This window comes from Heteronotia binoei, chromosome 6, assembly GCF_032191835.1.
Source record: "Heteronotia binoei isolate CCM8104 ecotype False Entrance Well chromosome 6, APGP_CSIRO_Hbin_v1, whole genome shotgun sequence".
Classification (NCBI taxonomy): domain Eukaryota; kingdom Metazoa; phylum Chordata; class Lepidosauria; order Squamata; family Gekkonidae; genus Heteronotia; species Heteronotia binoei.
In genome coordinates this window covers 73064386-73090051 of record NC_083228.1, presented here as the reverse complement: position 1 = coordinate 73090051, position 25666 = coordinate 73064386, and the positions used below count along the sequence as shown (strand labels likewise).

Sequence of the window (25666 nt, the reverse complement as noted above, 5' to 3'; positions counted from 1 at the left end):
GTATATAGATCAGTTCTTCTGGAGAAAATGCCTTCTTTGGAGGGTGGATTCTAATTTCGATGTAATTATTAAGGTTGCCAACTCCAGGTTGGGAAATGCCAAGAAATTCAGGAGTAGAGCCTGGGGAGAAGGGAACTTCAGAAGAGTATAACGCCATACAGTCCACTCTCTGAAGTTGCCATTGTTTTCCTTGGGAACTAATCTCCATAGCCTGGAGATAAATTATAACCTCAGATCTCCAGGTCCCACTAGGGCTGCCAATCCCCAGGCAGGTCAGGGTAAAGAGAGCCGGTTTGGTGTAGTGGTTAAGTGTGCAGACTCTTATCTGAGAGAACCGGGTTTGATTCCCCACTCCTCCACTTGCACCTGCTGGAATGGCCTTGGGTCAACCATAGCTCTGGCAGAGGTTGTCCTTGAAAGGGCAGCTGCTGTGAGAGCCCTCTCCAGCCCCACCCACCTCACAGGGTGACTGTTGTGGGGGAGGAAGGTAAAGGAGATTGTGAGCCGCTCTGAGACTCTTCGGAGTGGAGGGCGGGATATAAATCCAATATCTTCTTCAATATCTTCTAAAGGTACAAAAACCTCCGCAAAAACCAACTTCAACAGTAAAGAAATTAAAGTGTAATTTACAAAATACTTATAACACAACTAAACATATCAAAAGTGAAATAAATCACAATTTAAAGTGACAGAACACTGACCACACCTGTATCCATAGTACTGAAGTCTTTAAGCATGAAATTTCTTGAACTGAAGATCTGGGCTGTGGTGAAAAAAGGTCGATATTCAGAGTGCAACGCTCCAGTCTTTCTGGTGAACAGATGAGCAGAATGATGTAATGCAGCAAGGCATCAGAACGTGACAGAGTTGCACTATTCTCTCTGTTTCACATAGTGCTTCAACAAGTTGCATAAACAATTATAAGCTTTAAACATCATTCATAAAAAATACATGAATACTTCCAATAATTATAAAACTACTTACAAACCTTCAAGAGTACATTACTAAAATTCTTTCCTAGGAGAGCAACGCTTCAATATTCTTAGAGATGTTATCGACACTGATTACAAGAAATCACATGATTATATGTAAAACATTACAGTGTTCTTTAAAGTTACAAATGGTAACAAAATGGTACAAAAAATCTTTAATGCATGACAGTTTAAAGAAAACACAAAAGGTCCCAATCATTATTTAACCCATTTGGCATTAAGGTTTGGAGTTTAAAAATCCAGCGCATTTCTTTTCTAAGAAGCCACTTGTTCATAACTGTTTTTCCTTGTAGCCAATTGGGGAACCTTTCAATTACAAAAAATCTCAGGGACTCAGGATCATGTGCAGATTTGTGAAAATGGTCAACAAGAGGCACCTCAGGCACAAAATTCTTGATGCGAGATTTATGCTCCAAGGTGCGTGTCCTAATGACACGTGTCGTACTTCCCAAATAGATTTTTAAACAGGGCATAAAATCGCATAAATACAATGTCAGGTCGAACAAGCAGTAGTGTCTCAAAGTAATTTTATAGTCAGTAGCAGGATGGATGAACTCTTTCAGATCAAGAGACAAATCGCAGGCAGAGCCTGGTGGGGGCAGGGGATCCCCTGGTTTGGAGGCCCTCCCCCCATTTCAAGGGGTGGGGGAGGGAAATGCCTACTGCACACTCCATTATTTGCTATGAAGCAGATATTCCCCATAGGGAATAATGGAGAATAGATCCACGGGTATCTGGGGCTCTGGGGGGTTGATTTTTGAAATAGGGGCACCAGATTTGCTGTATAGCATCCTGTACCTCTCTTCAAAACACCCTCCAAGTTTCAAAAGGATTGGACCAGGGGGTCCAATTCTATGAGCCCTAAAAGGAGGTGCTCCATCTGTCATTATTTCTAATGGATAGAAGGCCTTTAAAAGGTGTGTGGTCCCTTTAAATGTGATGGCCAGAACTCCCTTTGTAGTTGAATTATGCTTGCCACACCCTTGCTCCTGGCTCCACCCCAATGTCTTCTAGCTCCACCCCCAAAGTCTCCTGACTCCGTCCCCAAATATTTCTTGAATTGGACTTGGCAACCCTAGGCCCCACCTAGAAGTTGGCTCCCAACCCCAATCATACCCTGCTGAGTTCCCTTCCAAACAGGGCCGTAGGCAGGATTTTAAAAGTCAGGGGGCCTTTTAAAAAGTCAGGGGGCACCCTTTCTCATCCACTGTGGGGTTTGCCACTTCTCAGAAGCTCTCTGGGGTAGGCGCAAAAGCTGGAAGCTCTGAAAGTGGCCGAGTCAACGCAGCCAACCCTAAGACTTTGGAATCAAGAAGGGACTGCGCCTTGCATGCAAGCAGGGAAAGTTCCTTCCATCTCCCTCTCCCCAGCAAATTCCACACAGCTTCCTCTGCCTCCTGTCCCTCTGCCTCCCTCCTCTCCGCCTGCTGCTTTTGCTGCTTCAATGCACTGTGCCCTACTCAACTCTCCTTGATCTGGCTGCTGCTCATGACAAAAAAAAATGGCTGCACCCTGGAGAGCTTCCTGGAAGTCAGGGGGCAGTGCCCCCACAGGCACCCCTGTGGCTATGGGCCTGCTCCCAAATTGTGCCCTCCCCAATCTTCACCCCCAAGTCTCCAAGACTTTGCCAACCAAGAGCTGGCAACCCTATTTTACACCATGTAATCCGTTTTTAGCCTTGGTGAGAAAGGTAGACTGTGACTGTCCACTTCAGGTAGATCCAGATGGGCAGCCGTTTTGGTTTGAAGCAATAGAACAAAGTTGGAGTCAAGTCTCACCTTTAAGACCAACAAAGCTTTATTCAGAATGTAAGCTTTCATATGCATGTACACTTCATCAGATGTTGTACCCCATTTCATCATCTGACGAAGTGTGCATGCACACGAAAGCTTATTCTGAATAAAGCTTTCTTGGTGTTAAAGGTGATACTGGACTTCAACTTTGTTCTACTCAGGGCTTTTTTGGGAACAGGAAAGCACAGGAACGCAGTTCCGGATGGCTTTGTGTCAGGGGTGTGGCCTAATATGCAAATGAGTTCATGCTGGGCTTTTTCTACAAAAAATCCTGTGTGAAACAATGGTGCCATCAGGGAGTGTGGTGTAATATGCAAATGATACTGGCTGATTTGTTATCAATTTCCTTCCTAATAAATGCTGGGAATTATTAGGAAGGGAATTGATAACAAATCAGCCAGTATCATAATGCCCCTGTATAGATCGATGGTGCGGTCTCATTTGGAGTACTGTGTGCAGTTCTGGTCACCGCACCTCAAAAAGGATATTATAGCATTGGCGAAAGTCCAGAAAAGGGCAACTAGAATGATTAAAGGGTTGGAACACTTTCCCTATGAAGAAAGGTTGAAACGCTTGGGGCTCTTTAGCTTGGAGAAACGTCGCCTGTGGGGTGACATGATAGAGGTTTACAAGATAATGCATGAGATGGAGAAAGTAGAGAAAGAAGTACTTTTCTCCCTTTCTCACAATACAAGAACTCGTGGGCATTCGATGAAATTGCTGAGCAGACAGGTTAAAACGGATAAAAGGAAGTACGGTACTTCTTCACCTAAAGGGTGTTTAACATGTGGAATTCACTGCCACAGGAGGTGGTGGCGGCTACAAGCATAGCCAGCTTCAAGAAGGGATCGGATAAAAATATGGAGCAGAGGTCCATAAGTGGCTATTAGCCACAGTGTGTGTGTGTGTGTGTGTGTGTATGGATGGATGGATAGATGATAGATAGATAGATAGATAGATAGATAGATAGATAGATAGATAGATAGATAGATAGATAGATAGATAGATAGATAGATAGATATAATTTTTTTTTGGCCACTGTGTGACATAGAGTGTTGGACTGGATGGGCCACTGGCCTGATCCAACATGGCTTCTCTTATGTTCTTAAATGAGTTCCTGCTTGTTTTTTTCTACCAAAAAAAGCCCTGGTTCTACTGTCCACTTCAGTCTTCTTCAGAGGCCTTAGTACAGGTTGCCCTGCCATCTGAGACGGAGGCTAGACAGATAGCAATCAGAGAAAAAGGGCTTTCTCCATTGTGGCAAAACTTCGGCACTCCCTCCCCAGGGAGATTCATATGTCTTCCTCTGTTGTGGTCTTCTGCCAGCAGGTGAAGGTTTTTTGTTTTGTTAGGCATACCCACAATAATGTTTATTGGCATACCTCCGCGGTTTTGGTGTTACATGTGTAGATATGTTTTTGCTGAATTTTAAAAATGCTGAAATGTTTTCATGCTTGAATGCTTACTGCCTTGGGGACCCTCTTTGTCCTCCCACCAAAGCATCCTCTTTCTCCAGGGGAACTGATCTCTATGGTCTAGATATGAGCTGTAACTCTAGGGGATCCCCAGGCCCCACTTGGAGGCTGGCATTCCCAGCATGGGATTTGGGGCTGTATTTCTCCCCGCCCATCTCGTCCTGTTCCGCATATGCTCCTTTCCGTTTATTTGAGAGATGTATCATAATGAAGGGGGAGGGGGACAGTGAAAGGGAGCCGGCGAGTCGTTACATGAGAAATGACAGGGAGGAGCCAAGCTCTGGCAAAACTCGCAATCCAGCAGGCAGGGGCTTATTTGAGCAGAGTCCGCTTGCGGCTAGGGCTTTTCTGAGGTTCCTACAGGCACGATGGCTGGGGAGTTTGTGAGGAGTTTAGGGAAAGGTGAGACGGCGTCCAGGGGGCGTTGGGTTCGCCTCCCCTCCCCCGGGCGCGGGTGTGTGTTTGCCTCTGCCTCTTTTTCTTCGGGCTGGCGCGGGGATCAGCCTCAATGGCTGGAGCGAAGCGTTTGCTTTGAGCTGTATTCGCCCCTGGTTTCGAATGGCTAAATGATGATTGACGGTTCCTCCGCCTCCACCACCCCGGCCACTTTCCGCTGATAGTTGCCTTGATTATTTTACATTCATACTTTTTTGTATGTTGTTGGATTTTAGCTGGAAGCCTTTTTTTGTATGTCGTTAGAGTTTAGCTGGAAGCCTTTTTTGTATGTCGTTAGAGTTTAGCTGGAAACCTTTGTGCCTAACTGCTGGTGGGAGTCGTTTGCTCAGTGTAAATACTCGTGTGTTTACTTTTTAAAAAATCCTGCCAACTCTCCAAGGTCAGAGAGGTGCACATGGATTCCCCACTACCACCAATGTAGTTTCACAACAGCCCTGTGAGACAGGGCAGGCTAAGAGAAAGTGAGTTACTCAAGGAAGATCACCTAGAGTGGAATTTGAATTTCAGCCTCCCCAGTTTGCTAAGGGGTGTCTGATGTCTAACTTCTGGAATTGGTACCCATGGCAAATTACAATGGCCTCTGGCTAGGTCAGTTAACTGTTGTGAACACTTCTCCCATGTGTTCCCATGTCCTACGTTCATTCACACGTGGAAGAACAAAAGGTATACAATCTTTCTAAGCATAAAATCAACACTGACTTTAAGGCCCTATACTGCAGACACAGAATTTTGTGTAACTAATAATGTTCTTTTCACTGAAATTGTCACAAAGCTGGAAAAGAATTCATGCTGGAGAAATCTGGTGGAGACCTAACCATCACAATTCTACTGAATGCATAAGGATTACTTTGAAGTTAAGTAACTTAGAATGGCAATGTATGTTGGATAGCCTTTCCCTTCCTAAATTATGTAGGTGAAGATAAGATGTATTCATCAGCAGGAATGAATACTGGGTTGTGATGACTAAGCACTATGAAATAGAAACAAGAACAACTGTTTTGAGAAGGCTTCCTATTTGCTCAGTTGCCCAGTCTTGGTCATCTTTTGGATTCAGTGAAAAGCTGTAATACTTGTTGGTTCTGAATCATTTAGTTCTGTTTGTCTTCCAGGAAGTGCTGCTCCTGGGCCTGTGCCGGAGGGAATGATCCGTCTCTACAGTATGCGCTACTGTCCCTTTGCACAGAGAACATGGCTAGTCCTGAAGGCCAAAGGAATTGAGTAAGATTATATACCTCTCTAATTCAGTAGAGTGGAAAGTCCTGTGCTGTGATTCTATACCAAACATTGTTATAAAACTGGTAGATGATCACTGTGTGTCACACTGTATGGAAATAGTCTTCAAACTGGCCATGTATGTATCTGTTCTTAAGGTTGCATTATGTTGGCGTTGGCATTTCTGTACTTTTATTTTCAAGTGTCCAAAGTACTTCATATGTATTACCTAAATAAACCCTGCAACAGCACTGAAAGACCGCTATGATCATCCCGTATTGCAGAATTAAAGCTTGCCTAAAGCTGGCACCTGTGTGAGTTTGTGACTGAAGCAAATTTTTAATTAGGAATTTAATGTTCTTCTGAATCTCGTACTTAGGAACCCAGTGAATAAGGTACCCTTTCATTTAAAAAGTTTCACCAATGTTGTGTCAAGTGAATTAGAGGGAAGCAAGGCTTATGATGATTAGAGCTCTGCTTTTATGTACCTTTATTTCTCAAACTTATTTTTTAAAAAATGGTTTTCTGTTGGGAAAATATAATTAGGAAGGGAGATGGAGACAGAAGTATATACAAAGGGGGACCATGTGTTTGGCATTTTAAGACATAGAGGTATGTGATAAAATTATTTAAAAGAAAAATGTCTAGGTAAGCAGTTTGAGAGAAATTCTAATTTTAAACAAAAAGCAAGATGTTCAAAGGTTTTTATGCAGTTAGTTTGCTTTCTTCTGTTGCTTGTATCAGCGTAAACCTTACATTACATGAATGTACCCATCAGATGGGACAGAGTCTCTATCCCAGGGGAAGGGGGTAGCATTAGCTTCTCCTTTTTGAAGAACAGGAGTTTGTAGAGTTGCTTTCTTCTGCTAGAGACTAGCTTTCAGATTACTAGCCACAAAATGCTCTGGTTGGTAGTGAAGATCAATTAGCTCAGATTGGAAAGGAAAGGAAAGGTTCCCTGTGCAAGCACCAGTCGTTTCCGACTCTGGGGTGACGTTGCTTTCATAATGTTTTCATAGCAGACTTTTTACGGGGTGGTTTGCCATTGCCTTCCGCAGTCATACACTTTCCCCCCAGCAAGCTGGGTACTCATTTTACTGACCTCGGAAGGATGGAAGGCTGAGTCAACCTTGAGCCGGCTACCTGAAAACCCAGCTTTCACTGGGGATCAAACTCAAGTCATGAGCAGAGTTTAGGACTGCAGTACTGCAGCTTTAACACTCTGCGCCATGAGGCTTTTAGCTCAGATTGAGGGACTCTTTAATTGTACTTCCTTGATACTAGTCATAAAAGTTTAGGTAAATAGTTTACAGTTTATTATTTAGGCACATTAGTCTGCACCTCAAAGCCGTTTTCACTGGAAAATATTCACCAATGGCAATTTAATGTTATAACATGTAGAAATTTTCATAGAGTTCTTCCATAGGTATTCCCAAGACTCCATGTGTATTTCCTTATTTATATTTATCGCCCATTTTATCATTTGTGATTTAACTACTTCATCTTCCATAGACCATTTCAATAATAGTTTATATGTCCTTGAGATCAGCTTTTCATTTTCTCCAAACAGCATTCTCTCCAGTTCTGTTTGTTCTTGTATTATTCCATAGTTCTTAATGTCCTGTTCAAGCAAGCTCTTTATTTGTTGCAATTGAAACAAATTATATTTATATTATATTTCTTCAGCTGTTTTTAATTCCACCTTTTTTCCTTGGATCTTTAAAAGTTGTGTATATGTTAACCACTTCTCTTCATTAATGTCTGAATACAATTTTATTACTTCTGTTGGTACGATCCAAAGCTGTTTCCTTTCATCACCATATCTTTTATATTTTGACCAGGTATTTAACAGATTGCCTCTAATATAGTGATGTGAGAAGAAACCATCCATCTTATTTTTCCCATAGTGCATGCAAGCATGCCATCCAAAGACATTTCCATGTCCTTCTAATGTCAATAACTTTCTATTTGATAATGCCATCCATTCCTTAATCCACACCAGGCAAACTGCATCATGATACAGCTTTAAGTTAGGCAGCTGGAATCCACCTCTTTCTTTGGCATCAGTCAGAATTTTCATTTTAATTCTTGGTTTTTCCCCAGCCCATACAAATTCTGAAAGTTTCCTTTGCCATCTATTAAATTGTTTATTGTCTTTCACTATTGGAATTGTTTGAAACAGGAACATGATTCTCGGTAAAACATTCATCTTAATTGCAGAGATTCTGCCCAGCACAGATAGGTTCAATTTGTTCCATTTAATCATATCTCCATGGATCTTGCGCCAGAGTTTTTCATAAATGTTTTTATACAAATCAATATTTTTCGTTGTTATTTCTACACCTATGTATCTTACTTTTGAGGTAATTTCACACTGTTAATCTCTGTAATTCTTCCTGCTTACTCTTTAACATATTTTTACACATAATTTTTGATTTTTCTTTGTTTATATAAAAGCCTGCCAACTCTCAATATTCTTGTATCTTATGAAGCAGCAATGGTGTTACATGAGTCGGATTTTCATTTATAAACATCACGTCATCTGCAAATGCTCTGTATTTATAGGAAAAACCTTTCATTTTTAGCCCCTCTATCTCTTTATCATCTTGGATTTGAATTAACAAAACCTCTAAAGTCATTATAAATATCAGTGGAGATAGAGGACAACCTTGTCTTGTTCCTTTATTTATTTTCATTTTTTCTGTTAAGTCTGCATTAATGCAGAGCCTTGTTGATTGTTCAGAATATATCGCCTTTACCATTCTAATAAAGTCTTCTCACAATCTCAGTTTCTCCATCACTGCAAACATAAAGTCCCAATGCACATTATCAAATGCTTCCTCTGCGTCTGCAAAAAATAATGCTACTTCTTTTTCAGGATGCTTCTCATAGTATTCAATAATATCTATAACTGTTCTTATGTTGTCTCTAATTTGTCTCTTGGGAAGAAATCTTGCTTGTTCTTCTTTAATAAAACTGTTCAAATGATGTTTAAGGCGTTCTGCTAAAATCCTTGCGTATATTTTATAGTCATTGTTTAGTAATGAAATTGGTCTATAATTTTTCACATTTGTGGTGTCTCTGTCTTCTTTTGGTATCAAAGAAATTACTGCTTCTTTCCATGTATTAGGAACTTTCCCATCTACTCTTATAGTGTTCATCAATGTCTGAAGTTTTGGTAATAGCGTCTCCGTGAGTACTTTATAAAATTTTGCCGTAAAGCCATCTGGACCAGGTGCTTTTCCTAATTTCATTAAGTTGATTGCCTCCTCTATTTCTCCTCTCTCAATTGGTTTATTCAACAAATTCTCCATGTTTTTTGTTAATGAGTTAACGTTGATTTTCTGTAGATATTCATCAATTCTTTTTCTATCTACACTTTGGCTTTTAAATAGCTTGGCATAATATTTGTAAAATTACCTTTTAATGCCTTCATGATCAACAATGTCTTTTTCTCCAGATACAATTTTGTTAATTACTTTATTCTCCCTTCTTCTTTTCATTTGCCATGCAAGATATTTTCCAGGTTTATTTGCACCTTCAAAAGATTTCTGCTGTAGTCTTTTTAAATTCCATTCCAATTATTTATTCAGCAAATGGCTCAGTTGGCTTTGTAATATTGTAATTTCTCTTCTAATCTTCTTTTTCCCAGGTTGTTTTTTAAGCTCTTTCTCTTTTTTGCCAATTTCTTTCTGAATGTCCATCATTTGTTTATTTTTGGCTCTTTTATCATTGTTGTTCAATGTAATCAAAATGCCACTCATTACTGCTTTATATGCATCCCACACAATTTGAAACTGGGTGTCTTCTTTTTCATTTATTTGGAAGAAGCATTTAGTTTCCTTTTCCAGAGAAACCACTATTTCCTGTTTCTGTAGCAAATCCTCATTTATCTGCCACCTTAGAGTCTTTTTCCCTGATATTGGATTGTGGTCTGCTCTTATTTTAGGAAGTATCTCTATTTTCTTCATTAAAAGTCCAAGATCTTTTGTGGTCCAAATCATATCAATTCTCAAAAAAGAGTTATGCCTTGCTGAAAAGTAAATATAATCACGTTCTTTGGGGTTTAATTCCCTCCATATATCCTCTAAACTCTCTTGTTTTACCAGTTCAAAGAATGATTTTTGTAGTTTCCTTTCATTATTTTTCCCCCAGCTCTGTCCAGAGTATTTTTCACTGTTCCTTTAAAGTCTTCCATTATCATAATTTGATCGTGCACCACTTGGTCTAATTGTTGCATTATATCTTTAAAAAAAGAGTCTTTTGCTCCATTTGGAGCATATACTCCCAGCAGCAAAGTTCTTTTATAGTTCAATGTGACTTCTATCGCAATATATCTGCCATCATCATCTTTAAAAATTAATTTTGGGTCTAGTTCTTGTTTGATATAAAAAACTACCCCCCTTTTTTTCTCCTTAGCCAATGAAAAAAATTCCACACCAAGTTGTTTATTCCATAAAAATTTGTAATCCATTTGTTTGATGCGTACTTCTTGTAGACAAATTATGTTACATTTTTTGTTTCCCAATCCAGTGAAAATTTGCCCTTCTTTTTTGTGGTGAGTTAAGTCCATTTACATTCCAAGATAATAATTTGTAATCCATAATGGTTTTTATTCTCGATCTGATCCCCCAAAGTCTTTATGCTCATTCAGAAAGTTTATCATTTGCTGAATAGTTGTGATGGTAAATCTCTGTCCTTTGAATTCAAAACTCAAACCCTCTGGAAGTTCCCATCTGTATCTTTTTTCTTTTTCTCTCCGCTCTTCTGTCAACCTTTTGTAGAGTCTCCTGTCACTGATCACTTTCCTTGGCAGTTCTTTCATAATTCTTACTTTCCTGCCATCCACCTCCAGTGGGCTCTTAAATTGTTTACTAAGAATCCTGCCCACCATGTCTCTTGTCACAAATCTTACCACCACATCTCTTGGTAATTTATTTTTTTTGGCGTATTCTTTATTTACCCTGTAGATATAATCATAGTAATGATTAGTTGCTTCTGGGTCTTCTAAAAATTCAGCAATAATTTCAATTATATATGTCCTTAGATTGGTAGTAGTAGACTCAGGCACCCCTCTTAGCCGCAATTGGTTCTCCATTAATTTGCAGTCAGCTAGTAATGCTTTCTCGTGCAATTTTTGCATAGTGGAATCTACATGGTCCATTCTCATATCTAGGTCTTTTACCTTTTCTTCTACTTTTTGCACTTTCTGCAGAGCTGCTTGTGAATCTTTTCTGAGATCTTCAATATCTTTTTTCACATCTTCTGCACTTGTCTCTTTTTAATGTCTCTTTTTAACTCTGTTTTTGTTTCTCTAATTATATTTGCCAATCTTGCTTCCATAGCATCCATTGCTTCTTGCTATCCTGCTTTATCAGTCTTGTCTGGTTTAAATTTAACCATTCTCTCTTCCTCAAGTGATCCAGCCCTCATACATTGCTGCTTTGCTGCTGATCTCAGCTCTGTCATGTCTGCTTAGCTGTTGCTTTAAATAGGTTCAAAAATTAACTTCTCCAATTCAGGTTTTAAGCACACAGTCTTATAGATTAGATCATGCCCTGTTAGATAAGCCCAAAACTGCCGTTCTCCAATGCTCCTAAGTCAAGATATTAATTTTTTTTAAAAAATTTTTCCATAAAATGGCAGCTGCAGCTTTTCTGTCAGTTTAAAAACTTTTTTCCTTTTTTCTCCAAAACAACACCAAGATAGTCCAATAGCTTTTACCTTTTAATGATGATATCTGCCGGTTCTGCTATTTTTCAATGTCCAGATTTCTTTTTATTAGCTTTTAAAATTTTGACCTTCTTTTAATGGCAGCTAATACTTCTCTATGGTTTTGAGTCCTAGAGAGGGCTGGAGGACTTGTTATTCTTCCCTTCTCATAATGGCGCCGTCCTTTACCTTCCTTCTTTTCTTGACACGAAGTCTCGTTTTCTATGGTCGTGAAGTCTCGCGTTGTTAAGTGACGACACTTCCTGTATTATAATCACCAGCTCAGCCGATCTTCTAGGAGGGGTTTTCTATTCAAACCACAGGTATTCCAAACAATATCTATTTTTCTTCTTTTAAACTTGTTTCTCCCAATTTCAGCCCCTCCTTTATACTCCTAGATATATTATTGCATTTCCGGCTCCAGACCTTTGCTTTTAGTTTTATGTAGTCATTTATTTGTCCCGGAGTAATAGATATAAATCTTTTACCTTCAGTTCTGATATCCTTCTTCGTACTGCTCCATAAGTTATCAGATGTTAATCAGTCTCATAGGAGCTTTGTATCTTGGTGGATTTAAGCAAATTAATGGCCTCAGAGATCCTCTGTAGACGATGGAATGCAGTCCTTCTCGGGAGACTCTTCAAAGCCAAAAAGAAACCCCACTGGAGTTCCTCGTCAGCCAAAGTAAATCCCCTCAGAACTTCACATGCATTTCTTGGCCCCCTCCCTACCTGGAAGGGGTAGGCAGCAGGTGTTAAGATCACCTTCTCTGCCCAGAACAGAGGTTCTGATCTGCCCGTCTGCTGAAGAGCAGCTCAATCCTCCATGACCAAAACCGGAAGCCCCAATGTCTCTTGTCTTGAAAACCCTACAGCAGGGGTAGCCAAACTAGCTTAATGTAAGAGCCACATAGAGTAAATGTCAGATGTTTGAGAGCTGCAAGGAAGGGAGGAAGGGTAGGAGGAAAGAAGGAAGGATGGATGGAAAGTAAGCAAATCGATGGGAGGAGGGAGGTGGAGTGGAAAGAAAGCAACTTTTAATTTTAAATGCATTCTCCAAGCCCGATGAGAGCCACACAATATGTCTTGAGACAGACAAGTAAAAATAAACAAGGGATGAATGGAAAAATTAGATGGATCCAAATGGGCAGCCGTGTGGGTCTGAAGCAATAGAACAAAGCAGTAGACAAGTTTCACCTTTAAGACCAAGTTTTATTCAGAATGTAAGCTTTCGTATGCTCAGACAAAAATGGAATGGCAAGTAGCAGTTCTCAATATTAAGTGGGCAGTGAGTTGGTATGTAGAATCATGGGAATGTTTTTAGCAGATTAAAAGAATAACAAATTGGGGTCTGTGTTTGTTAGTTAGTGTTGTTAACTGGGCTGAAACAACATTGGAGGGTGATAAAAAGCAGATTGTTGTTGTAGGTATGAAGTGCCATAAATATGGGTAACATTCTGGCTTTGTTAGTTTTGGGTTTAAATAGAGGGCATAGTTACTCAAGAGGTTATAACATCATTGTAGTTTGCTTTAGAAAAAAAGGAATACATTAAAATACAATGGAGGGTGTGTTAGTATATGTAATGAGATAAACAGCCAATATCCCTTATTTGATTATGTCAATACAAAAAAAAAAAGACAACGCAGTCACTGGACATAACAGCATTAACTACACCATCTCAGGCTCATTCACTTGTTCATCTTCCAACGTTATATATGCCATTAAATGCCAACAATGCCCTTCAGTTCTCTACATAGGGTAAACAGGACAAACCCTATGCCAAAGGATAAATGGACACAAATCTGACATCAGGAGTTACAGAACTGAGAAACCTGTTGGAGAACACTTTAACCTTCCTGAGCATTCAATGGGTGACCTCAAAGTACTGCAAAGGAACTTCAAGAACAGAATGGAGAGAGAAATTGCTGAATTACAAATTATTATGAAACTTGGAACAAACACCTCCCCAAGACTGAACAGGGATATTGTTTTTTATCTCATTACATATGCTAAACCAACTCTCACTGAGTATAGCTATACATCCACAGTATTCCAATGTATTTCTCTTTTAGAACAGTGTATCAGAATAATGTTTTGGGGTTTTTTTGTATTGACATTTTCAAATAAGGGATATGGGCTGTTTATCTCATTACATATACTAACCCACCTTTCACTATATTTTGATGTAACCTGTTTTTCTAATGGCTAATATGTATTTCTCTTTTAGAACAGTGTATCAGAATATTGGGGGGGGGGGTTGTAGTGACATACTCAAATAAGGGATATTGGCTGTTTATCTTATTACATACACTAACCCATCCTCCACTGTATTTTAATGTATTCCTTTTTTTCTAATAACCAACTATAATGATGTTATAACCTCTTGAGTAACTGTGTCCTCTATTTAAACCCAAAACTAACAAAGCCAGAATGTTACCCAGATTTATGGCACTTCACACCTACAACATCAATCTGCTTTTTATAACCCTCCAATTTTGTTTCAGCCCAGTTAACAACACTAACAAAGATCCCAATTTGTAATTCTTTTAATCTGCTAAAAACATTCCCATGATTCTACATACCAACTCACTGCCCACTTATATTCAGAACTGCTGCTTGCCATTCCATTTTTGCTTAGAGCAGGGGTCTCGAACTCATTCGTTATGAGGGCCGGATCTGACATAAATGAGACCTTGTTGGGCCAGACCATGTCAGGCCAGGCCATGTATGTACCTATTTAAGATTAGGTAGCACAGATATAAATTTTATAAAGAACACAAAAACAAATATATATTTTTTTAAAAACTTAAAACATTAGCACTCATTGGTCTTAAAGATGCTTTCTTTGTATTTCTCCCATGGGATCCAGGGAACTGGTCAAAGGAAGCTCTGGCTCTTTCCTTCCTTCCCCAGGGACTGGGGGGGGGGAGCCTCAGCCAATAAAAGGAAGAGAGACTTGGCTCAGTAGCTCTGCTGTGCACCTGAGAGCCTGGCAAAGCAAGCTATTCCTCCCCCCCTTCCTCCCCAAGGGAGGAGTCTCAGCCAATGGAGAAAATAGAAGTTTTGCTCTATAGCTTCTGTGCAATTGAGCAAGCCTTGCAAAGCAAACTATGATGCAGAAGGAAGCAAGAGAGAGGGAGAAGGAAGCAGATGACAGCCAGTTGCTCGGGGGCCTGATAGGAGCCTTCTGAGGGCCTGATTTGGCCCCCAAACTGCATGTTCGACACCCCTGGCTTAGAGCATATGAAAGCTTACATTCTGAATAAAACTTAGTTGGTCTTAATGGTGCAACTTGTCTACTGCTTTGTTCTATGGAAAAATTAGGTGAAGGGACACAGAAATGAATGAGAAACATGTTGAAAAGAGGGAGAGAAATTAAGAGAGTGAAAAGTTGTTTTATCACTGCCAGTCTTTAAGCAGTGGCTGGACAAACACTTGTCAGGAATGCTCTAGGCTGATCCTGCATAAAGCAGGGGTGCTCAACTCTGTGGTTGTAAGATTTCATCTTGCTACAGTATCCTTAGAACTATTTTGGAAGATCTGGCTGAGCTGGGTGCAAGGAAGGCAGGATTATTGAAGAAAATGGCCTGCAGTCTGGCAATCGGTTGTTGTTAAGCAAGTTTGCTTAAAGTCTTGGGGAAAGCCAGGAAGTATAGTGGATCCTAGCATGCTCTTTGCTGTGCGCAGACTTTCCTGAGCCCCTACTGGCTCCAGCCAGAATTGCATTTTTAAAATAAAAGGAAAGATGTTCAGCAGGACATAAACGACTCTGTCTTTGGGGGCACTCTTCAAAGGTCTTAACCTCAAGCTGTACTCAGGGTGGACAGCCCCTTTTGACACACCATCTCTTATGCTTTGGTTTCCTGAGTCAATACCAATCAGAATGTGGAAATACATATCTATCTGCCTGTCTAATTTCCAGCTGTGCCCCCTATCTGCAGATATCTAAATCCATAAATAGGGGACAAGCTTACTCCAAATAGATTTTTCTGCAAACTGGGGTAACTTCCTAGGTTTGGAGAAAAATCTGAACATTAAAAAAACCTGCAAAAATACATTAGGAGGTTTGAATTCCCACCTCCCCCCCCCCCCCCCAAAATTAAAAGTGTGTGTTCAGGCACGTACAGTACACTTACCTTTGAAAGTCCCCACAGTGAAGAGTGGTGCTGTGGTGGAAGCATAACCTGGGAACCACTGCCAGGCCTGGCCTACCTGAAGCTGTGCCAGACAAGCCGCTGAAAGCTTTGATTGGCCTGCCTGAAGCATCTCCAGGCAAGCCAGCAAGGGCAGGGCGGGAAAGTCAGATGGCTCATCCGGAGTAGCTCCTGGTGAGCTATTGAGAGCGGGGCAGGGGAAGTCTTAGCAGGCTGGCTGGAGCAGCTCCAGGGTGAGCCACTAAAATTAGCAGGGTGGGGGGAGGAAGGTGAAATGGCTCAGCTGGAGTTGCTCTAGGCAAGCCTGTGAGGAAAGGGAGGGAATGTTAGCTTGCCTGCCCAGATCAACTCTAGAACTGCCAAGAGCAGTGGGGGGGGGGGAGGGGGGGAGCTTGGCAAGGGTGCGGGCCATCAGAAAGAAAGAAAGAGTGCTGGGGTAGAGAGGTAGAAAGAACATTGCGGCCAGTGAGCATAGAGACAAATTGATGGGGCTAGAGAAGCAGAAACAGAAAGAATGACAAGGTTGGGAGCAGAAAGAGACATTGGGGCAGGGGGCAGAAAGAGCAAGAAATAGTATGATGAGGTAAGAGGCAGAGAGAGTGACAGCCATGGGAGAGAAAGAAGGGGTTGCAGTATGGAATAGTGAGAGGCAGAGAAGGAGGGGGAGGGGGAGGAAAGAACTTTTGGAGAGAATGCCCTATCCTCTTTTCACAGCTCACCAAGCAGTATTAAAACAGATGGAAGTTAGTTCTACCTCTTTCAATAAGGTTCCATGCTGGAGATCAAAGGGATGGTCATGTGCTTTTTTGTTGTCTAAAATCTTTGATATCAATCCCCTAGACTCCTAGAGGCATGCATGAAGATGCCTTATACTGAATCAGACAAATCAGTTCTTCAAGGTCTACTCAGATTGGCAGTGGGTCACCATGGTCTCAAGCAGAGAGAAGTCTTTCCAATGGCCTACTGACTGTTGAATGCCAGCTACAGTGGGTCTGACATCTAATACATTGGTCATGTTGTGGTCCTGGTATTTAAAACTGCATATGCAATTACTAGTAGAAAAATTAGTTCAACCTACAACCCCCAAACAGTGCTATTTGACCCAGTGGTTTCCACAGTTGTATATATGCCGTTTGAATTATATAATGTGTCTACAAGCAGCCACTAAATCTTTGCAGAACATTGGTACTCTCCTTATATGAAGAAATGAGCAGTGACTCAGGAAAGCTCATACCCCGACCACAAATTTTGTTAGTCTTTAAGGTGTGACTGGACTTGTACTCTTTCTGTTTTCCATATTGTGTTTTCTTCTTTGACTTCATTGTGTCATGGCCAAACAGAAAGATGGAGAGAGCCTTGAATTACCAATTTCTGCTATATATATATTTTGGAATTCTAATGGCCTACTTGATGACATGTGTTTCTTTTGGCTTGTTGTAGACCTTTGTGTTCTTGCCTCCTGTTTGTAGGCCTGATTGATTTTTCTATTAGAACTGTATTTGAAGAATCTTAGAGAGGCTGATAAAATTGTATCCAGGATATCAGAGGTGGAGTTGGTGAGGCATAGAAGGGAAATGAACTGTATTTGTATTTGAACAGGTTGAGATGGACTGGTTATATTCCAGATTCCTGGTTACATTCTGTTTACTGGACTGTGGTGCAAATAGTAGATTTGATTTTTAAAAGTGTGTATAATATATCCAGAGAATGTTTTAGAATCAATATTAATGTGATACTAAGCAACTTTGTTCTTGTATATGCAGTCCTATAAGATGGAGCCTCAATATGGATTGCAATAAAATAAAACCAATCATATTTTGTGAATATGTTTTAAACTTTGTTAATCTAGTCACATGTGATCAGGGGTGGAATTCTAACAGAAGCTCCTTTGCATTTTAGGCCACACCTCCCTTATGTAGCTGCCAATCCTCCCAAGAGTTTACAAGGCTCTTTTTGTAAGCTCTTGGAGGATTGGCTACATCAGGGGTATGTGGCCTAATAGGAGCTCCTGCTAGAATTTCACCCCTGCATGTGATTAATATAATCTGGTTCCATGCAGCCTTATGGAAATAGAGATCTATTCTCCAAGTTCTTCTCAGGGGTTGGACAGTGAAACAATCATGTCTGCTTAGCATCACTTTTTGTTAAAGGAATCGTGTCCAACATATATTTGTAGGTTTCCTCCTCTTAATGGTGTGTCTTCCAGTGGCTATTAGGTTGAACTTTTATTTGTAAAAAACTTTTTACATATGAGCACTTCTATCGTAAGTTGGTTGGTGATGCATAGAACACAAAGTTGAAATTAGGGTCTAGACATTTCCAAAGGTATGCGTTGGATTTCTACATTCTTCTTGGAAATTGCTACTGGGTATCATGAAAACATGAGTGACTTTATAGTTGGCTTAACTACTAGCAGAAGGCTGACAATAACAATGTCTTTGTTTCATGTCATATCTTTTAGCCATGAAATTATTAATATCAACTTGAAAAACAAGCCAGATTGGATTTTTGAGAAAAACCCATTTGGACTAGTACCCATACTGGAGACAAGCAAAGGTCAACTGATCTATGAATCTGCAATCACTTGTGAATATTTGGATGAAGTATATCCAGAGAAGAAGTTGTATCCTGAGGACCCCTATGAGAAAGCTTCTCAGAAAATGCTCTTTGAATTCTTCTCCAAGGTGTGTGCTGCACAGTGTCCCCTCTAAGCTGAGTTAGTGTGAGCTAGCTCACAGTTTTTTAGCCTCTGGCTCACACATTTTTGCATTATCTCAGAAAAAATGGCCCCAGATAAATCTAATTTATGCAGTAGCTCACAACTTTAATGCCAGTAGCTCACAAAGTAGAATTTTTGCTCACAAGACTCCACAGTTTAGAGGAAACTTTGGTGCTGAATGAAAACAAGAAGCTTTGCTTGTTTCAAAATCTCTTTGGAAAACCAAACTCTTTATCTGAAAAATCAAATTTTCCAAAGCACATCTCTTCCCAACCCAGAATATGTGGTTTGATGTTGGCAGTAGCTGGCCAGTCAAGGGGTAGACAGGAAGAGATTCCTTTGCCCACTGTTTCTGTGCAAACTGTAGAACTTACCCAGGCTCCATAAGGACTGCCTTCCCCAGGGTGGCCTTTGTCACAGCGCCTTAGAGGCTGATGAAATTGTTTCCAGGATATCAGAGGTGGGATTGGTGAGGCATAGAAGGGAAATGAATTTCTGCCCAGCTGACCAACATTATCTTGGTTTCAGTAGCAGCCAGAGCAAATTATGCGAGGAAGGGGCGTTCTCCAGTTTGGATAGACAATACATGCTACCTAGAAAGTTGGAGCTGTCATGCTTGCCTGCATGCTGAATGAAGGCAAGTGTAACAAGCTGCCAAAAGCTTCTGTTCCAGGCTCAAGAAATAATAGTTTTGGAAGCATCTCTAGTACTAAATGTTACAAGAAACATATTTCAGTGTATAAGCCTACAGATGCAGCAAATGGTGTATTTACAGACAACTACAGAAATCTGTTTAGTGGTTCTGCTATCCTGTATTCATATGGTTTCTCCAAGAAAAATTAAGAAATGCAAAATTATAGAAGGAAAACAATGATCTTAAAATGCCCAAAGGAAATCTGATGATGGCATGACTCTGAACTTTAAATTTCTAGGAACTGGATGCTGCAATCCATTCCATTTCTTTTGTCACCGACTTCTAAGGCATCTTATATAGGTTGTGGCTTGAGATAGTGGTCCTGTACTAATAGATAGGGAATGCATATGGATATAGGAAATAAATTACAATGCTCTCCAGGTTTGCTAGTATGAGGGACAGAATAGGAATGCATGATAACTGGCTCAGTGGTAGAGCATCTGCTTGGGAAGCAGAAGGTCCCTGGTTCAATCCCCGGCATCTCCAAAAAAGGGTCCAGGCAAATAGGTGTGAAAAGCCTCAGCTTGAGACCCTGGAGAGCCGCTGCCAGTCTGAGAAGACAATACTGACTTTGATGGACCAAAGGTCTGATTCAGTATAAGGCAGCTTCATATGTTCATAACTGTAATGTATTCCAACAGCAAAAGGTGGCAGTTGGCCACCATGTAATCTAGTATGTGTTCTAGTATAAGTATGTATGCTGGAGACAGAAGGACTGCTGTCGGTTATACTGTCATGTAAAGGATGAACTTCTTTGTAAGTGAGGCATTCTTTTTTAAATGGATACATGGAAACAAAAGGTCTCTTTGGCTATGCCAAAGCAACTCAATAACCACAAAATCGGGTGGCCAACGGCAGCTCTCCAGATGTTTTTTTGCCTACAACTCCCATCAGCCCCAGCCAGCATGGCCAATGGCTGGGGCTGATGGGAGTTGTAGGCAAAAAAAACATCTGGAGAGCTGCCGTTGGCCACCCCTGCACTAAATCATGGAACTATATTGAGATAGCTATTCTCTTCAGTACCCATTTTCTATAGGTTATAGCCCTATGATTGACTGAGCAGTCAGAAGTTTATTTTTTCTAGGTGTCAACCTAATCATTCTCGTAATGAGTAAATATGATAGAATCACAATGCTACGAAGTAGAAGAAGAAGAATTGCAGATTTATACCCCGCTCTTCTCTCTGAATCAGAGACTCAGAGCGGCTTACAATCTCCTTTATCTTCTCCTCCCACAACAGAACCCTGTGAGATGGGTGGGGCTGAGAGGGCTCTCACAGCAGCTGCCCTTTCAAGGACAACTCCTGCGAGAGCTATGGCTGACCCAAGGCGATTCCAGCAGGTACAAGTGGAGGAATGAGGAATCAAACCCGGTTCTCCCAGATAAGAGTCCGCACACTTAACCACTACACCAGACTGGTGTACTTGCATATTTAAATGAAACCAGAAACAGAAATACATACATATCATCACTTATCCCCTTTCCTTTCAAAGATAAAATATAGTTTTTGAGATTCTCACCAAAGCACTTTCACAATTATATAGTCTTACACAGTCCACATCTGAGAGATTCAGGGATGTTTTGGTTGCGACTTATATAGGCCCATTTACATGATATCCAAACCTTCCAATTTGTCACTTATGATGGTATGAGGCAAACACTTCTCGGAGCTTAGAAGAAATTTCCCATAGCAGTTTTTGAATCAAAGCTGAACTATTAGATCAACTATTAGATCAAAAAAATCAACTGGAGATTTTTTTAGGCATCTCTTCTCCAAGGATGGAATAGTGAATACATAACTGAGAAAGTAAAACTTACACATTTTGCAAATTTGAAAACTAAAGCAAATTGTTTGTTCAGTTAGTACCTGTGGTCAATTAATACCTTTGTCAAAAGGTCTAGGATAGTCTGGAATTCAGAGTGCTTCTCCAGCAGGCCACTCTGAGGAGTAACTAACATCCTTTTATTAACACGGTTTTATAAGAGGTAGCAGCTGTCCTCAGTATCATAGGTGGATACAGGGGAAATATTGTTTTTTGGATTGCATATTAGTCCTTCAACAAAAATGCTGAACATTTTTATGCCTGAATAACATTATAGTCTCTACTATTTTTAGCTAACTCCTGTGCCCTACAAGTACTTTCTGACAAAAAGAAATGGAGAAGATGCATCTGCACTGCAAGAGGAATTCACTGAAAAGCTTCTCAAATTTGAGGAGGTGAGAATTGGGATTCCTAATCCCCCTTAGGGAAAGTATAAAGTATTCTCTCATAAGGTAGAGAGGCTCCCCTGGTTTGTGACTATGTTAGTGACACCTTGGGAGATATATATATGTCTTGGGTTGAGTTCCAAGTTAAAAGGGTTGTCAGCAAATGATGTGAAAGACCTCTGACTAGAAAGCTGCTACCAATCAGAATAAACAATACTGTCCTTGATAGAGCAGTGGTCTGAACTCATGTAAAGCTCATGTAAAGTTGTTTCATGTGTCTAAGCTTACAACACATAAAAGCAAAGCCAGTACAAACAAATTTAAACTTGCTTATTTTAAGAGAAGGATGATCCTTATTTGGCTTTACTTCCATCAATTTTAGAGCAATGCAAATTTTATAATTCTGATCTTGAGTACATTGAGTTGGCCATTTCACATAACTGGTGCTGTGTCATTTGTGTCTTATTTGCTGCTGTCCACTAGAGGGAGGCATGTTCACACTTGTGTAGATCTGTCTTACTGTCAGACACTTGGGAGTCTTGTTTTTTTTCATAAAACCCCGGGCTTGTCCCCAATGATGATAATATGGTTCCAGCTGAGAATAAGATAATACATGTTTCAATGGTAAGAATCATAGAATCATATTTGCAGCAGTTCATGGAATCATAATTGCATATGGTTGGCTCATAATTATAGTTGCATATGGTTCACTCATGCATGTTTGAAAGATAGCCTTGAGAATAAGTTACATGGCCCTGATGATTTTTTTTAGTTAATAAATGTGAACAATTAAGAAAGAAGAACACAAAAAGAAGCACACAGATCAGAAAATTAATTTTTAAAACCTTTACAGTTCATGGAATAGTAGGGCAGTGAACATACAGTGAAGCTGGGGAATAAGGGGGCGAGATGAGAGTATCTAGGGCTGGATATTGGGTGAGACAGGCAAAGAGTGACTTTTTTTCTATGTGAGTCTCGATATCAGAAATTAAAATGAATGTGCTGGGAGGTGTGTGGAAGCAGAGGTGTGAGCATTCCAGATCTTTGCACATTCAGTGAGGTCAAGCAATTTGCCAAATACCAACACAGCTTGAAAGCATCACACAGGTCTACAATGTGGGATTAGAGGTGCTGTATTTAAAGGTGCTCAATTGCATCCTGTTGCTTTCCCTTTGCCATCTAGGTATCTGTTTCTGCAGGCTTTCATTGTGTGCTTCTGTTAATCTAATTTCTTGATGTCCAGTGTTTGTTTCTCTTTAGATTCTAGCCAACCACAAGACAAAGTTCTTTGGTGGGAACTCTGCCTCCATGATTGACTATCTTATGTGGCCTTGGTTTGAGCGTATGGAGGCCTTCCAGTTACATGAGTAAGTCTTTGGGATTTCTTACAGCACTCAGATATTTGGGGAACGTTTTTCCATCTAACTACCTGCCACTAGTCCTTGACAATTACTTCCAGTTAACTGTGGGAGTTACTGACAAGAGAGACCTGCCTTTGCTTGTCCTGTCTTTCTCCTACTTGTAATCTTTAAATTATGCATGTAGGGGATGAATGCATGTAGGGGATAGGGCAGTTGCCTTTCCAGTTGTTCAGATGTCTCCCAAAGAAAAGAATTATTAGGATGGTAGACAGATGGACACACCTAAAGGATGGGTGGGGTCAGTAATTTCTCTTGAATTTACCTGCAGATTGTTTAATTAGGGGGATAAAGACTCAGCTATTACAGGTATTAAAGTAGCATGGTTAGAAAGGTACTTTTAGGACCTGTGACTGCTATTGTGACTAGCAGAGCAATCCAGAGGGGGGGGGGGGCGAAAGTCTTTTGGAAGCAAACGAGCCGCTACGTGGGCGCAGGAAGGGTTTGCGCCAACGTACGACCGGCACCGCCACACCGTCCGAGGGCAGTGGCGCCTAAGGGCTGCGCCCAAGCGTGGGCGGAAGTGAGGTGGAGCGCGGTGTTCAGGTGGAGGAGGGGGTGGAGTTGGGGGTGTGGCCAGGCTTAGGCGGTTTCCAGAGCAGGTTGGCCCATGACACGCCCCCCACCCCCCGAGAAGTGCAACTTTACGCCTGCAAAAATGGCGGTGTGCCCCATAGGCATTTTTTGAAACCAAAACCAAAGGTCGTCTGCGCCACTGCGGAAGCTCGAAACCCCTTAGGGAGCGGTGTGATTGCCTCACCGATCCCCTTGTGCCTCGGGCTGATGAGCCCCCTCCCCAGCACCTAATTGCGTCTCCCCCCTCCTAGAAATACTTCCTCTCTGGCCTCACACAACTCAGTTGTTAGGGAGAGGAGCGCGTGGCGGGGAAATCTGCCGGTGAGCTCCCGGCCATACGGACTTAGAGTGAGGGACAGGTGAGGTGACAGGTTTTGCACCTCGCAGTTGCTTCGACAGTATCTTTGACTTGCGAGGGGGAAACAAGAGCTAACTGCTCTTGTTTCCAGGTCTCCGCATGGCAACAGGTTCTCTCTCGCTCATTGGGCCCCGTCTCCCCTTTGGAAGCCAACTGAGCGTCCGCCCACCACTTATGTCTGGATTGGGCTATAGGCCACTCTTTTCTTACATTGGGCAGTGAATAAGTATATCATATTTACATTGCCTTTATGTTCCATTGCCTTTTCTCTGTGCAGACTTTTTTGTCTGTACTTGTATGCCTGAACTAGACCTCAAATCCAGCTCATTCATTTAGGATCAATGGTTCATTTGTTGGAATTACACACTTATAGAACCACCTCCCCTTTAGTGAACTTTTCCCACTGCTGAGCAGAAGGCAACTACTGTGAATTGTATGCCCCATGCTAGAGATGGGCCTCTTAACGGCTATTAGCCATGATGGCTGAATAGAACCTTGTTGGTCAGCCAGATGTGGTTCCGAGTATACTGTAGATAAGCAGGGGATAATCTTCTGGGGTAACCTGAACATTAGCCATCTTACATAGGGAGGCAAAATCCCACTTCCTTTCCTCTTCTGGTGGGCCTGTTTCCCTTCTCTTGCTTCATCTCTACTTTCCTCCTGTCATCTATCATGTTTGGGGTGTTTTTTCCCCTTTTCTTTCTAGTTCAGTCTTCCTTCCTTGCACACTCAGTTACCTGTGTTGTTCATCCACCCACTTTCTCCCCACCCCCTTCTGCCCATTCACCTTGGCAGTCCTGTCCAGCATGGCAAAGGAGGAGGTGGAAAAGCAAGCCTGTGGTGGAGATAAGCCTCCCTGTTATCAGCCTGAGATGACCATTTTTCTTCATGTGTTACTATTACTGGGTTTTTTAAAAAACATTTCCTATCTTCTATAGGGCTGGCGATTGCCCAGGGTTCTCAGAAATAAATATCTTAGCCCATATTTTAGCTAACTATCCTTGTTAGTTTTTTGGTCTCCACAATGGGGCAACTCATTCCTATTAGGTAATATGATATAGAAATATTGGATAATAAATGTGACTTGGTAACTTGGTATATAAATCTGGACTAGATGGATCATAGTCTGATCCAGCAAACTATTTCTTGAGTCAGTGTGAGAAGCCAGTCATTTCAGGCTGTTCAGCCCTCTGCTAGTCTCTGATAGCAATGTAGGCTGTGGAAACAGTGTGATATGAACTGCTGCAATTATAAGTACTGAAATAATGATTTGATCTCTTAATAGTTACACTTAGTCACTTTAGTGCACAATCTCCCCTTCCCTTCTTACAAAACAGATATAAGACATTTAAAAGTTGTGAGTTTCACAGTTAGCCTTTCTGTTTCTCCATAGGTCTCTGAACCGTACCCCAACACTAAAACATTGGGTGGAATCCATGCAGCTGGATCCTGCTGTTAAGGCTACGAAAATAGATACACAGATGCACAAAGGCTTTTTGGAGCTGTATGCAAAGAACAGCCATGAGGCCTCTGATTATGGTTTGTGAGTTGGTGGGGAGCCTTCAGTGCATGGCCTTGTTAATTACATGCTAATTGCTCAAGTGCACAAGATTAGACCTGAACTAGATCGCAAAGCTTATTGTGAACAAGGTCTGTGATTGCTGTACCATGGGGATATATGGGTGTACTGAAATGACAGGCCCACTTGCATAAAGCCCTTCTTGAAAGATGCATAAAATTGGGATGTGAGGAAAGTTTGGGGAGTTGATTGTTTCTGAGTGTCTAGTATTTAGTTGCTCTTGTAACTTTCTTTGTTTGTCTTTTTCAGTTTAGGATAGTTTCCCTAAACTGTACAGATGAGTACTTTTACAAGAATAAACATAGTTCAAATGCAGAAA

General features: G+C 41.0%; 1 protein-coding gene across 1 annotated transcript; it reads left to right on the top strand.

Annotated features, from left to right (window-relative positions):
- Window positions 1–4478: 4478 nt before the first annotated feature.
- Window positions 4479–25666, top strand: GSTO1 (glutathione S-transferase omega 1). The gene is made up of 6 exons (XM_060241713.1): window positions 4479–4662; window positions 5826–5934; window positions 18256–18478; window positions 21324–21425; window positions 22677–22783; window positions 25162–25666. The coding sequence occupies exons 1-6, from the start codon at window positions 4629–4631 to the stop codon at window positions 25313–25315; spliced, it is 729 nt and encodes a 242-aa protein (XP_060097696.1). The 5' UTR covers window positions 4479–4628; the 3' UTR covers window positions 25316–25666.

Excerpts from the sequence above, each read along its gene's own strand:
- GSTO1 (XM_060241713.1), top strand. The coding sequence starts at position 4,629 with ATGGCTGGGGAGTTTGTGAGGAGTTTAGGGAAAG. Across the intron at positions 5,935-18,255 it reads CTGAAGGCCAAAGGAATTGA|CCATGAAATTATTAATATCA; the intron begins GTAAGATTATAT and ends CATATCTTTTAG. Across the intron at positions 22,784-25,161 it reads GAGGCCTTCCAGTTACATGA|GTCTCTGAACCGTACCCCAA; the intron begins GTAAGTCTTTGG and ends GTTTCTCCATAG.